We start from the raw sequence: 12,764 nt of genomic DNA on the forward strand, positions 1-12,764 counted from the left end.
AAATAAATACAGTTTAATATATAAAGATAACACACTAGTAGAAGACTTATGACTAATATAAGAAGAGCACCCTTAAACGAATACTAAACAGAAACTGTTTTGTACTATGAAATGGATTATCGTGGAGTTTTTCAAGCACCATCCTGACCTGACTCTTCCTCGTTACCCCCATCAGTTATGACTTGGCTGTCTTTCACCTCGAGATCCCGTTCAACGCCCCTTTCCTGGACCGGCATAACCAAAGGCGACCATGCATCGTTTCTTGGAGATGAGCTGAGGTATTCTTTGATGGCATACCATTGCGCTTGATTGCTCTCGCAGTGGCCATTACTGGTGTGGCTGATTGGATCCATTGTCGTGTTCGTCCAGTGGTTTGAGTCGACCTCGGTTGCGGGGATGTACTGAAGATTTGATTGATCTTGTGACCAGGCAAGACCTTCCTGAGAGCCAAGCCCATTGTTTTCCACCACGGAGCCCTCAGGCCAATGAGCAGGTGTAATAGCAGGTAGGGCAGATGCTGTCAGGGGTATGGAAGCTGGTACACCGTTCGACTCGCTCAACATGCCGCTGACGCTGTGGCTTTGGCTCGTCTGGTCATATGCCGTAGCAGACTGCGTACCTGACACAGCCCGGTTATTGGCATGATGCCTCGGTCGATTGCGATGGTGGCACTGGGAGCGTCTGTCCCGCGAGTTCTGGTTCACACCTAAGGTAAGTAGGTAGAGACAAATTAGAACAAATAACAACGTACTGCACTTTGTGACATTTCTAAAATACTCTTTAATGATGCGAGTTTGGAGTTACTGGATATCCATGTTCTAGTCTACTACAATTGTTCGAGCCATAATGGTCTGCTGAGCCCCTTTTATATCCGTCAAAGCTTTCATCCCGATATACGCAGCCATGGTATTGAACATCTTCCCTTTTGCCGAATCCTGGAGCAGTTTGCTTTCTCTGTAACTAAAAGACGAGTCGTTATTGAGCTGTCAAGATTTATTTCTGAGCTACGCGGCCCCATTTCAAAAGAAGTATGCAGTCAGCCCGTACGCGCTAGCCTTGGTGGTGAAGGGGGCAGCAGCAGGGATCTGGGGTTTTTCCATCATGGAGCGCATTCTTTCGCCAATTTTCCTTCCCGTGTCCTTCGCATCTGTCTATGGCATTGTATGGCTTGATGTTGGTGGCGTTCGTGGGGGATGCCAACCTTACAGTGTGACGGACAGTCTGTAAGACACACCTAATCGACACTCGGGTGTTCTTGCTTAAGTGGATGGGCTTGATATTCGGGGGAGTAACATTCAATGTTGCGACCCGTGTCAGCGTAGCAATTGCCACGCCATGGCAGCCGCCCTCATGCGACCTGAGTCTTCGCGTCTTCGCGTCATCATTCTCCAAACGCAAAAGGCTATCATTGGAAGAGCATACCCTCCAGTGGTAGCGGGGCGAGGAATGGTGTGGGAGAGATTACTGAACGAAATTGCATTACTCGTAAAGTGATCAGCGGGAAAGGGAGTAAGACATGTCTGACTTTGTCTTTCCACGAAACAATGATATGTGATATCTAGACTCCTCAAAGCCATTGTGATCGAAAAGACTTTAGGGTATGTCCGACCAATCATTATATTATTTGTTGCAGCAATCACTCTGCTGAGCCGCTGGAGTTGGCGGATATCAGCATTATACCCGGCCAATCAACTGCTGGTACACCCCCTGATACCCCTCAGGTTACCCCAGGGCACCTGTTACTACCCGCTCAAACATGTTCTGGGACAACCCGAAATCCGGGTTCATGGTATCGGGAATAACAGGGAAGCACGATGCGAGGTGGTTGCAGCTTGGTTTTGCGATCAGAGTGCATAAATATCTGCGTGTGCCCGTTTTCAGTGGCAGCCGTCCGGAGGCCGGCAGCCTAACCCCTATCGTGACTTATCACATTGCCTCAGTCACCATGCATGGTCCCAAGCCGACCATCCGACCCCCTCCACTTTCTAATACGGCAGGTGATCCCTGGTCACATCCCGCGCAAAGCGGGAGGGGTTGGCATGGGAATAATTGATGTCGCCCGGTGCTCGGACAAAATAGATCGTCATTAGGCAGCGGACTGTAGGAAAAGAGTAAATAAGATAAAAACTATTAAAAGATTATATTCTTTGTTAAAACTTAATAGTATAGGGTCTTCTCCTAATCCCCCTTAATAAACTTGGCCTTGCCTGCCCCATCCTGAACTAACTGAGCCCGCGACGTCCTAGCCACATCGTCAATCTCTTCGCGAAGCCACGCCAGGTCCGTCTTCTGACGGATCGATTCTTCGAGGCTACAAAACAGGATAGCGATGTTGGATGACTTCCACGATCTCACCGCGGGCGAGTCCTTGGGGCTCTGGACGACCAGAATTAGGAGGAAGGCGAGCCCGAGGGCGACGAGCACCGCCGGGAAGGATAGCCAGGCCCAACGTACCGCGACGCAGGTGGTTTCCCGAATGACAGCCCCCGTGGCGTACTCCGTGTCGCTCTTCTGCCCGTTGTTGCGAACGGTGGCCGTCATGACGTCGGAAAGATTCCGCATAAACGTGTCGACCGTGTCAAAGCTGATCGTAGCGTTGCGCCACAGGTTCTTGGCCACGATGCTGCCGATGGTCGAGTCGGTGGGCGAGCCGGTGTACGTCTGGACCGAGGCGCGGTTGAGATAGCTCTGCAGCTCGGGCCGGATGGCGAGATAAGGGGACTGGCCGAAGGTCCACACGCACTCTTCCGGATACCAGGCGCCCGGCGACTTGCTCCCGGTGCCGCGCGGCTCCTGGGGCGCCGCGTCCACGTTGGGATCGGCTACAAGGGCCAGCCCGGCTGTGTCGTTGGCTGGGCGGGGCGAGCAGTTTGCTGTCTTGTTGGAGTTCCGTGTTAGATTGGTGGCGGCCAGCACGTAGCGGCCGAAGCCCCCAAAGGCGTCGAATCCCATAGGCATCTCGGACAGAATCGTCTCCTGGAGGACCGACCTCGAAATGGAAGCCTCGTACGTCCGCACGCACGGGAACAGTTGACACTGGAACGCGTTGGGGGTTTTCCTGGCGCTGTACAAAGAGCCTGCACGACTCATGACTCTGACGTCCAGGAGATGCTGCGGGGATATGGAAGCACTGGTGTTTAACATGACGCTGAAGGCTATCTGCAGGGGGAGAATATTCCTTTTTCACCCGGCAGTGTGTAGTTGGTGAACTTGTCCGTGACGTTTTGTATCTGGGACGAAATGTCGGCGCAGGAGTGGCAAATGGCCACGCTGGAGAACTGGCCGAATGTACAATTCCCTGATGCGCAAGTCATGGATACTAGTGACGGAATATGGTTAGGAGGGCCCACAAGGCCGACGTTGATGGCAACCGCCATGGGGCTATCGATTTCACTCTGTAACCCCATGTTAGATGGTCCGTTTCCTGTATACAGAGATTCAGTTCAAACGGAAAACTCACAGACAGGGCTCCCGTATGACCACCGTTGGCATAATACCCATTTGTGCGGCCAACCAATGCTCTTGACTGGTCATCTCCCCTTGTGCAGCCCACAACGCCCACAATCTGTTGCGAGAACGGGTCGACTACGGCTGCGAGTATGGTAAGAATCGCTGCAAACTTTGCAAAGTTGTTCACGACCTCCCTAGAGAAGTCAGGACTGTACAATGTCGACTGCCACCACAAGGTCCTTACCACTGTCGTATCTTGAACAAGAACGATATTGACCCAAGAGGACCACGACTGGCATTATCAAAGTCATCCAGTTCCATTAGTAGCCTCGGTGACTTTTGGAACCACTGCCATTTAAGCTGGCTGATGCCTAATGTGGCCACGCCCATGTCAGTGTCGAGATGGCGGTAGGGATAGAATTGTGTAGGTACCTTCGGTCAGTAGTATAGCCAGCCCAGCTTTAAGCAGTACGGTGAATACGGCGATCAACGCGTTGATGGTGAGGTGCATCGGCCATTCCGGGAGAGTCTTGCCCTCCGAGGACGCGACGACAGCGATGATGACCGCCAGCGAGCACACCGCCAGCGCGGCGCCGTATGCCTCGGCGCCCCATCCTTGGTTCCAGAAGCGCTGCGCTCTCTGCCACATTCCCATGAGTGGCCTTTTCCGTTTTTGTTGTTCATGGTCAAGTGGGATGCGGTATACCACAGGGACCGGTTCGTGCTTGGAGACCTCTAGCGACGAAGATGTCTGACTGCTTGCCATCTTTGCTGTTGTTAATTTCGGACCAGCTCGAGTTTGCAACTATGGTGGTGATGATGAAGCGACAAAAGGTGGGATGTGCCTGAAATGAAGTATTTACTTATATATTCATTCTTTTTTTCCCTTTTTTTTTTTTTTTCTTTTTTTCTTTTGCTCTTCGGTTCAATGAAGGTATGAGCCTGTATATTCACTTGGGGGCAGCCTGATGAGATCCAGTGAGATCTGGTGTCGTAATGTAACACTGCATTTCAGCTACCTCGGGGCTCCACCAATCAAATCCAAATCGAGAGCACTGAGACTACCTACTTTGCAGATCGGATCAGCGGACGTGATTTGATCTTGGTAGTATGCCACAGGTACTGTTGTGTCTATACTTGCCAAGGTAACTTACTAGGCCGTTAGATATTGGCCAAGGGGGCCTCATAAAGTGTCAAGTACGTATCGAACCCTCATTTCAATTGCAGCTCTTGTTGTAGAGAACACTTTACCGTAATGGCCAGCAATCATTCATTCGAGAGTCAGAATGCAGGTGATGGCAATTTGCTCTGTGTTTTACTTTTTCACATCTAGCGTGGGGGGCGCACAGCCTCTCGACAAGGTAGTTTGAATATGTCCCTATTAACCTGACCCCCGCCCCCGCCCCCGCCCCCAACACTCGGCTTATGTATTTATAGCATGGATAACGCGACGTTATTGCAGTTAGGCGCTTATTAGCGTTACCTGAAACAGAGGTTGCGCGCAGCTACATAGTCGCGGAAGTAAGGATGCGCCCGGCGGTTTCTTGTAGCCAACTGGAACCAATTCGCGAGGGATTCCCAAGCTGATTGCACTGCGCACAGAGCCGCGCGCTGTGAGATCGTACTCGGCATGGTCTTTCTACTTCAAGATGAACACGTGGTGAAGGGGCCATACTGGTATGAGGGTTTCTCCTGGGGCTAATGATTGGAAACACGGTGCTTTCGATGTCATAAGATGTGCGACCACTCTCATTTTACTCTATTTTAGCTTTTGTCTGCGAGGGGCAGTTCTTCAGTATGCATTGCCATCCGTGCTATCCCTACTCAGTGATATCCAACTCATCGTAGTGTCTATAGATACCCTCGCTGAACTTCTGCCTTCGGTCGCTAGCGAGGTACTCCTTGATCTTGGGTCGTGCCTTGACCGCTTCGTAGAGCTCAAACACGCCCTTGTACTCCTTCTCCATGGCCTTCATCGCCTCAGTGAACATGAACTTCAGTCCGTCGACACACTGGCCATATCCATTAGCACGATAAAGAATTCTATTGATCCAAAAAAGGCGGAGAGTGGAGATATTAACTCACATGGAACAGAACCAAGTCCGCGTACGTCAAACGGCCCCCGTACAGCCAAGGCCCCTCTCCGCTGGCCTTGCTCTTGAGGACCCTCTCGAAGTAACCGAGGAACTTGGGCAGGCGGTTCTTGACATAATCCTGGGATCGGCGCAGCGCCTCGTCCTTCTGATCCTCGTAGTAGAGGCTCACTGCGATGGGGTGGTGGCAGTCGTGGACCTCGTTAGAGAGTCCATCGAGCGCTGTAAGCACCAGGGAGTTGAGCCGATAAATGCCGTCCACGTCGTCGTCGTCCGCCGAGGGCGCCAGGCCCAGGCGCGGCGCAAGGTACATGAGGATGTTGGGGGTCTGGCTGAGGACCAGGTCGCCGTGGCGCAGGACGGGCGGGGCCAGGATGGGCGGGTTGCCGACGTCGTCGCCCTCGTGCGACGGGTCAATCAGCGCCAGGACGGCCTTGGCGCCGCCGCCCTCCTCGTCCGGCTGCAGCGCCTTGTCCGTGTACGCGGCGCCGGCCTCCTCGAGCAGCAGGCGGATGTGCTCGCCGCGGCCGGGGATCCCGGGCCAGTAGACGAGCTCGTAGGGGACGCCGTCCTTGGCGGTTTTCTGGCGCTTGGCGGACGACATGGTGGTGATGTTGGAGGTTGAGGGGGAGGGGGAGGAGAAGAGGGTGCGGGGTGATACGGCAGTTGGGGCTGGGCGGAACCTCCGGCTGGAAGTGTTGTAAGTGGTGGAGAGGGCCTGTCTTTGATATGCACTGGATGATGTAACAATTGCTTTAGACGGAGCTGAAAACAAGTGTCTGCGAGTAAACATGAACGGATTGCCTTGTTTTGGGCGGCAATGATGAATAGGAATAGAAAGTGAAATAGCTGGAAAGCAGAGGAGATTGATTCTTGAGCCTGTCTGGTTGCATCAGAGGTGCATTGAGGTACTCAGTTCAAAACCACCTGCATCTGCATTTGCAGGCACTGAAGGCGGGCGAAGGAGGGGCAATCGGCTGATGGTGGGGGTTGTCGATCTGGCACACGGGCGGGAGCTCGCCGAAAGACCGAAGCTTGCCCGAAATCCGGCATCACGTTCAAAGCAGACCAATCGCCGTTATGGGGATATAAAGTTTGTATGTGTCTAGTCTATGCGATTTCTTCGTTTAGTCGGTTCAGAACTCGGAAACCCAGTCGTCGTGAATGGCTCCTCTCTCTTCCCCCTGGGACTCGTGAGTGGTCGGTGGCTTGTCCCGGACCTCTTGACGCGTGCAACTGACCCTTTTCTCGTCCTCTTCTTGCAACCCGATGGACAAGCACCCATCCCTATCCACGTCCCACGCCGTCACCCCATAATCAGCCTTGGTGCCCCTTTGCCATTCCTCCATGCCCAAGGTGATGCACATGGTGGGGTGCGAGGGTATAACTCCCAGAACATAGTCGTTGGCGGCCGCTAAGTTGCTGTAGATGCCTAGGACCTCGTGCTCGAAGCCAACATACTTCCCATGATGGATGTAAGTGATCAAGTAGACGGCGGGCGGAGACGGCTTGGCCTTGGTGCCCGTAGCCAGGCTCATGGCTTTGTGGACGGCATTGGGAATGGGGATTTTCTCCAGGCCGGCGATGGCGCCGCCAGCGTTGGGCGTGGGCCCTTCTCGGAATTGGCTGACTTGCCGGAGCAGCGCCTTGGGATACCCCGCGCGCTCCCATTTCTTCATCCATTGAGCAGCGGCCTTCTCCCTGGCAGCCGCATCGCGCGGCGTCTCACCGGAAGACTGCTATAATGAAATCCGAGTCAGCGCAAAAGGTTCTGATGGCAGAGGCGTGTTGCACGCGTAGTAGATCGGAGGCTGACAGCGGTTTTCCCCGACGATGACGTCGCCACGGCGGCGCCCTTTCCCGTCACTCGCTTCTTGGCGGGAGGAGCAGGATTTGGCTTTTCGTCTTCAGAGTCAGACGAGACGCTGATCGGAAGGTCCGAGAAAGGATCGTGTCTCAGCTTTGCCATGATCAATGTAGTAGAATAACGTGTCTAATTGAGTTCACGGTCGTGTAGTTGCTGAAAGCGGTGTGGGTGCCCGACAGCTGGGAGCTGGAAGCTAGGGAGAGAACTAGATAATGTACTTAGATCGACGTCTACAGCGTAGACAACAGCAAGCCCGTCTTCATCTACAAGCAAGACAGGAAAATGAGGGTTCTATTACCACTATGTGGTTCTGAAGAGAGGTAAAATCACAATCAAGCAGACAAACAACAAGCTGGGAGCAGGGAGCTTGGGGGCGATGACAGGGTCAGGGGCCTAGGGTTAGCGGGGTTGCCCCAGAATGTATCTCGCAAATCGACACTGACAATCCGAAGCTGCCTTCCAGCACACACTGAGGCCTCATACAAAATTAAAGAATGCAGGTGATTTCTATCAATTAAGAAAAAACTAATAGTAGCAGTACCACTCACGCATTAAGTACCCAATCTATCAACGTTTCAAAAAGCAAAAGAATGAGCTCGTGCCCTGGATCGAACAGGGGTTGCCAGAATATTGATGGTTAATCAGAATCTGGAGTGATAGCCACTACACTACACAAGCTTATGGCAGGTTGATCGCACATGCCAGTTTGGACTGTTATTGAGTCATATATTGTTTAATTCAAAACTCTAACACTTGTTGTTATTAATATTTATTCCAGTGTTAATACTAATGACGGAATAAACATTATAAACATTAATACTAACAGATATTCTCCTGACGTTTATCCAATTGCGAACATTCATCAACACATTCGATGAAGGTGTACCCATTGCCACGGACGTCTTCACTGTCTTATGCGCCAGCCGGCCAGCCAGTCAACCCGTGGCAACACGCTCACACGGTGAATAATACATTCAATAGAGGCATCACCATCGCGACCTTTATCTTCACTACCAGTTTGGGCCATTCGGGCCTACTGTTAGCGCAAGAAGCAACATAATAAGTTGCTGGAACTTAAGGCAATAATGCAGAAACAGGGCTTTACGATCGACCAGCTAGTAAGAGAGGTAGCCTATGCCAGAGCGTTTGAGGTCAAGCGCAGCTCGGATATTCAACTCGAACTTGAACCTACTAGAGCCCGCCTCCAATACGAGGCCATTGCACCAATCGCCGAGCTCCGAGCTCGGTTCGATACCGAGATTACAGAGATCTGAGCCCGCCTCGACGAACTGCGAGACGCCATTGTTCCAGCTCAGAATGCTGAGGGCGCCACGGGCCCAGCCACTCTCTCTGCCATTGTGGCCGCGCCCGGAAGATTTCTCAGACATCGTCTAATGGATTTTACCGGCATTCGCCTCTATCTTGTTCTCTCTTCCCCCGTTCTTCTCTCTTTCTTCTCAAAGATCACACCCCCCTCGCTAACTCCCCCTGGCTGACAAGCCATTCTTGGTGTGATCTCACCTAAATATTTTAAATTATAATTTATAGTTTAAAATCGTATAGAATAGCTAAAAATACCGTTTCTTAAGAATCCTTATTAAAGGAATTCATAAAGCTTTGTAACTCTTTAAATAAATTATTTATATTTATAAATCATCATTATCGCGATGCTGGTAAGTTCACATACTGCAACGCTTCTGCCATCTGCGCCTCGGTTGGCCGCTCCACAATCATCAAGTATAGCACGTCCTGTGTAACGATTAGCATCCACCGAAATATCAACAGCGGTCGGGTGAACTAACATCTTGTAGGAACTTCTTGGCGCCTTGGATTAAGGAGACCGGTCCAACGCCACTCCCAATTCGGCCACCGCCCCCGGACCGGCCACCTCTCCTATTAGATCTTCCCATTCTATCTCGTCCCCCACGGCGACCGCCACGGAGTCCGCCGCCGAATCCGCTTTGGATGAATCTAATAAAGGTCAGTTGTGTCCACCAAAAGTTATGGACGAAGGGACTCACCCTCCCGTCAACAACGCAATGGGATCCCCACTGCTGGCCGGGTGGTTGGGGTCCGAGTACCGCGAAGCGAACTTCTCCTTCTCCGCCGCGTTGGCCATGGCGCTCTCGGGGTTCTCGCCGGCCCACTTGGCGCGGGCGCGCTTGTCCATGTACTCGCCGACGAAGTTGCCGCCGCGCTTGACGGCCGACTGCTTCTTGGCCTCGCCGGCCTCGCCCGCGTCGGCCAGGTCGTCGAGGGCGGGGAACACCAGGGGCGCCGTCTCGGGCCACTCGAACGACGAGGCGCCGCTCGAGCTCTCGTACCAGCGGCGCTTGCCGTCCTGCCCCGACGCCTTGGCGATGGACAAGCTGACGCTGTCGAACTCGGACACGGTCCACACCTCGTCCCGCCGGCTCGGCTGCCACGTCATGAGCAGCGCGACCAGGCCGCGGGGCGCGAAGAAGGACTCGTTGACCTTGTCGAGGAACTGGTTGCTCTTGGACCGGCTGTGCAGCTCGCCGACGCTGTTGGCGACCTTGGTGCAGGCGATGGAGACGGCGATGGTGACGGGCTCGGGCACGTTCTGCGCCGCCAGCGACGCCAGGTTGATGGTCTGGATCCACGGGCTGGGCTCGACCGACTTGTTGAGGTCGGCGAGGAAGTCGAGGAACGTGGCCTGGTCGATGCCGACGTCCTCGAGGAGGGGCGAGTAGGCGCGCACGAAGCCCCGGGTGCGGGAGCCGGGCCGCCGCTGGGTTATGATGACGGGCAGCGCAAGCTGGCCTTCGCCGTCTTCGCCGTTTTGCTGGTACGGGGGCGGAGGGTGGTTGCGTATGAATGAGTCGGCGAGAGCGGGGATTTCGACTTGGGCATTCCCCGTGGAGGCGGCGGGTCCGTGGTCCGTCAATTGGTCTTGGGCCTCGTCGAGTTCCCACACGGCCTCGTCCATTTGCTGGGACAAGTGCGATTGGGCTGCCATGCCAGCCTCCGTCTGCGCAGCCGCGCCAGCTCCATTGCCGTCGGCGCTGCTGCCGGACTCAGCTGCTTTGGCCGCTTTCTTCTCCTTGTGGTGTTGATAGCTCTCCGACGCAAGGCCGATGCCCGTCGCTAGGCCGCGCACAAGCTTCCCCACCGGGCCGACGCGCTGCTGACGCCCGTCTCCGCTGGACTGACCACGGCGATTCATGATGGCGGTGATGTGAAGGAACGGGCAGATGAAAGGTGAGAGATAGAAGGAAGAGTAGAACAATAACAATCGCAAGTGCGCCAAGCACATATAATATATATAACACCTTGAACACTCCTCCATCTGGGCCTTAAATCTGACATCGGTGGCGGGGGGGAACCGACTAGTGCCCCTAATCCTAGTTAGTTCTTACACTGCCCCCCCCAGCTGAAGCCGTCGTCAGCGAAACTAAGCGGGGCGAAGGAGCGATAGCGAGACCGGGACACCTATTAAACTAGCTTATCCCTGTTTATGGGATTGTTTACCTGGTAGGGCAGCATGGGTGTTGGCCAACTAATCCAGCTCCGCTGCCCGCCGATCAGGTATAGCGCAATTTGTTTTTCGCATGAATGGCAGGCACGGTAAACATTCATACCATGTTTGCCAACTGCGTCTTCCCTATCAGAAATGGCAACGGTTGATAGGGCTGATTACGTGTGCTGTCATACCAATGGACTGTTTAGTAACGTGCTATTCCTGCATAAAGTATGTGGATGGGACACTCTTGTAGTCGTGTACCCAGCTGTGGAGGCGTATACAGCTTTCACAATAAGCCTTACTGGCAGTTATACGAAAACAGTCGTTGCGGATCGTCCTGAATGGTTCTTGCTGCGTTTGGCCAAGATATCCAAAGAATCTAGACCCAAGAATTTGCAGGGATCTCGCCGTAAGCTTGAGTTAATTTTGCACAGACGGCATCTTTAAAGTAACCACATGCGCGGGACAGAGGCGGTGATCGCGACAAGCAGATCCGGGTGGCACGAAAAGACTTTGAGCACAGCGCAGTTCGGGATCGGCAACATGATGTAGTCACATTCAAAACAGCCCATGGAGACTTCACTGGACTACCTGATCTTTGGCCAACCCATCACCGTCGGAGGTAGGGAGAGATACAAATGGATAGAGATAGTTATAACCGCCATGCTCTCAAGTATGAGGTGATAGATTAGTGGGAATCGCTACTCTGAACTTTTACGACTGGTGCTACAAAACGTTCGTTTACTATTCAACTGAATGCTCCGGGTCGTCATGGCCCGCATCGACCTCTTCGCTATATCGATCATGTCCTGGGAAGGGTGTTCCCCTGTTCGTCATAGTGAGCATAGTACCGCGACTCGGGCGTCTCCAGCTCATGCTGCTGCTGGTGCTGGTGGACAGGTGTGTCCAGCTCCCGCAGCGGCGACGAGCCGTCCACCTCGACCCGCTCGTGCGCGTCCAGCTCCTGGGGATGCTGTTGGTAATAGTTGGCATCGGCCGTATTGGGCGTCACGCTCTGCACGTTGGAGTACGCCGTGACGCTCTTAGCCTCGTCCGCCCCCGTCCGCCGGCGGCAGGTGGTAACAGCTCGGCGGCCGCCCGCCGGCGTCGTCGCGCGCCGAAGTGGCGCCATATCAGCACGAGGGCTGCCAGGGCGATCAGCCCGGCGACGCCGCAGCCGACGCCGATGCCGATGGCGGCGCCGCGCGCCAGGCCTTGGGGTTCCGTGGTGCTAGCGCCGCCGTCAGACGCCGAGCAGGAGGTCGCGGGGAGTGGAGCTTCTTTCGGGTTAGCGTCGGGCACTATGCACACCACCATCCCTTGTCCTCGGGTAGGTGGCCCGGGGAGGCTTGTTTGGACGTACATGGTGCCGTCCGGTGGTCGCAGAGGAGGACTTGGGAGCAGGCGAACTGGCCCTGCTTGTACAGGTTCAGCTTGTACTGCTGCCAGCACCGGAAGCCGCCGTTGTTGGAATCGTACCCATTGGTCCCGTTCCCTACGTCAGCTATCAGCAATGGACTGGGTTTCGAGTGTCAACGGTAGAGCCGGTGTGATCGTGAAAACAGAAGAGAATGTTGCATCCAGATTGACTAAAAAGAAGAGGGTCTTCGTGCCTATGTAATCGCCCTCCGAGCGCTTCTGGCCCAGGGTCGCATTGAACTTGACCCCCGTCGTCGTGAACTGGCCCCACGTGAAGTCGCAGAACCACGTCGCCAGCTGGCCGTCGGTGGCCGGCACGACGGCCGTATCTTGCGGCCTCGAGCTCGGGCTCGACGCATTGAAATACGCCATCTGCGACTGCAGAACGTTGCTGCCATCTTTGCAGTCGGCGAGCACAATGTGCTCAGTAGGCGCAGTGGCCATGGTGGGT

The 12,764-nt window shown here is 54.2% G+C and overlaps 8 protein-coding genes across 8 annotated transcripts; all 8 read right to left on the bottom strand.

Moving 5' to 3' along the window:
• Positions 1–131: 131 nt before the first annotated feature.
• On the bottom strand, positions 132–1,112 carry PG998_015062 (uncharacterized protein; the record flags this gene model as incomplete). Its single annotated transcript, XM_066881878.1, has 3 exons — positions 132–706; positions 752–768; positions 1,048–1,112. The coding sequence occupies 3 exons, from the start codon at positions 1,110–1,112 to the stop codon at positions 132–134; spliced, it is 657 nt and encodes a 218-aa protein (XP_066723076.1).
• Positions 1,113–2,178: 1,066 nt separating this feature from the next.
• PG998_015063 (uncharacterized protein) lies at positions 2,179–4,216 on the bottom strand (the record flags this gene model as incomplete). The annotated part of the gene is made up of 5 exons (XM_066881879.1): positions 2,179–3,178; positions 3,280–3,395; positions 3,461–3,644; positions 3,695–3,882; positions 3,932–4,216. 5 exons carry the CDS (start codon positions 4,214–4,216, stop codon positions 2,179–2,181), a joined length of 1,773 nt encoding a protein of 590 aa, XP_066723077.1.
• A 1,054-nt stretch (positions 4,217–5,270) lies between these two features.
• PG998_015064 (uncharacterized protein) lies at positions 5,271–6,147 on the bottom strand (the record flags this gene model as incomplete). The annotated part of the gene is made up of 2 exons (XM_066881880.1): positions 5,271–5,462; positions 5,536–6,147. The coding sequence occupies 2 exons, from the start codon at positions 6,145–6,147 to the stop codon at positions 5,271–5,273; spliced, it is 804 nt and encodes a 267-aa protein (XP_066723078.1).
• A 532-nt stretch (positions 6,148–6,679) lies between these two features.
• Positions 6,680–7,512, bottom strand: PG998_015065 (uncharacterized protein; the record flags this gene model as incomplete). Its single annotated transcript, XM_066881881.1, has 2 exons — positions 6,680–7,282; positions 7,360–7,512. 2 exons carry the CDS (start codon positions 7,510–7,512, stop codon positions 6,680–6,682), a joined length of 756 nt encoding a protein of 251 aa, XP_066723079.1.
• Positions 7,513–8,525: 1,013 nt separating this feature from the next.
• Positions 8,526–8,798, bottom strand: PG998_015066 (uncharacterized protein; the record flags this gene model as incomplete). The annotated part of the gene is made up of 1 exon (XM_066881882.1): positions 8,526–8,798. The coding sequence occupies one exon, from the start codon at positions 8,796–8,798 to the stop codon at positions 8,526–8,528; it is 273 nt and encodes a 90-aa protein (XP_066723080.1).
• A 629-nt stretch (positions 8,799–9,427) lies between these two features.
• PG998_015067 (uncharacterized protein) lies at positions 9,428–10,597 on the bottom strand (the record flags this gene model as incomplete). The annotated part of the gene is made up of 1 exon (XM_066881883.1): positions 9,428–10,597. The coding sequence occupies one exon, from the start codon at positions 10,595–10,597 to the stop codon at positions 9,428–9,430; it is 1,170 nt and encodes a 389-aa protein (XP_066723081.1).
• Positions 10,598–11,696: 1,099 nt separating this feature from the next.
• Positions 11,697–12,026, bottom strand: PG998_015068 (uncharacterized protein; the record flags this gene model as incomplete). The annotated part of the gene is made up of 1 exon (XM_066881884.1): positions 11,697–12,026. The coding sequence occupies one exon, from the start codon at positions 12,024–12,026 to the stop codon at positions 11,697–11,699; it is 330 nt and encodes a 109-aa protein (XP_066723082.1).
• A 25-nt stretch (positions 12,027–12,051) lies between these two features.
• PG998_015069 (uncharacterized protein) lies at positions 12,052–12,757 on the bottom strand (the record flags this gene model as incomplete). The annotated part of the gene is given in 3 exon segments (XM_066881885.1): positions 12,052–12,125; positions 12,258–12,412; positions 12,432–12,757. 3 exon segments carry the CDS (start codon positions 12,755–12,757, stop codon positions 12,052–12,054), a joined length of 555 nt encoding a protein of 184 aa, XP_066723083.1.
• Positions 12,758–12,764: the final 7 nt, after the last annotated feature.

This window comes from Apiospora kogelbergensis (assembly GCF_038363985.1).
Source record: "Apiospora kogelbergensis strain CBS 113332 chromosome Unknown utg000019l_segment0_segment0, whole genome shotgun sequence".
Lineage (NCBI taxonomy): Eukaryota > Fungi > Ascomycota > Sordariomycetes > Amphisphaeriales > Apiosporaceae > Apiospora > Apiospora kogelbergensis.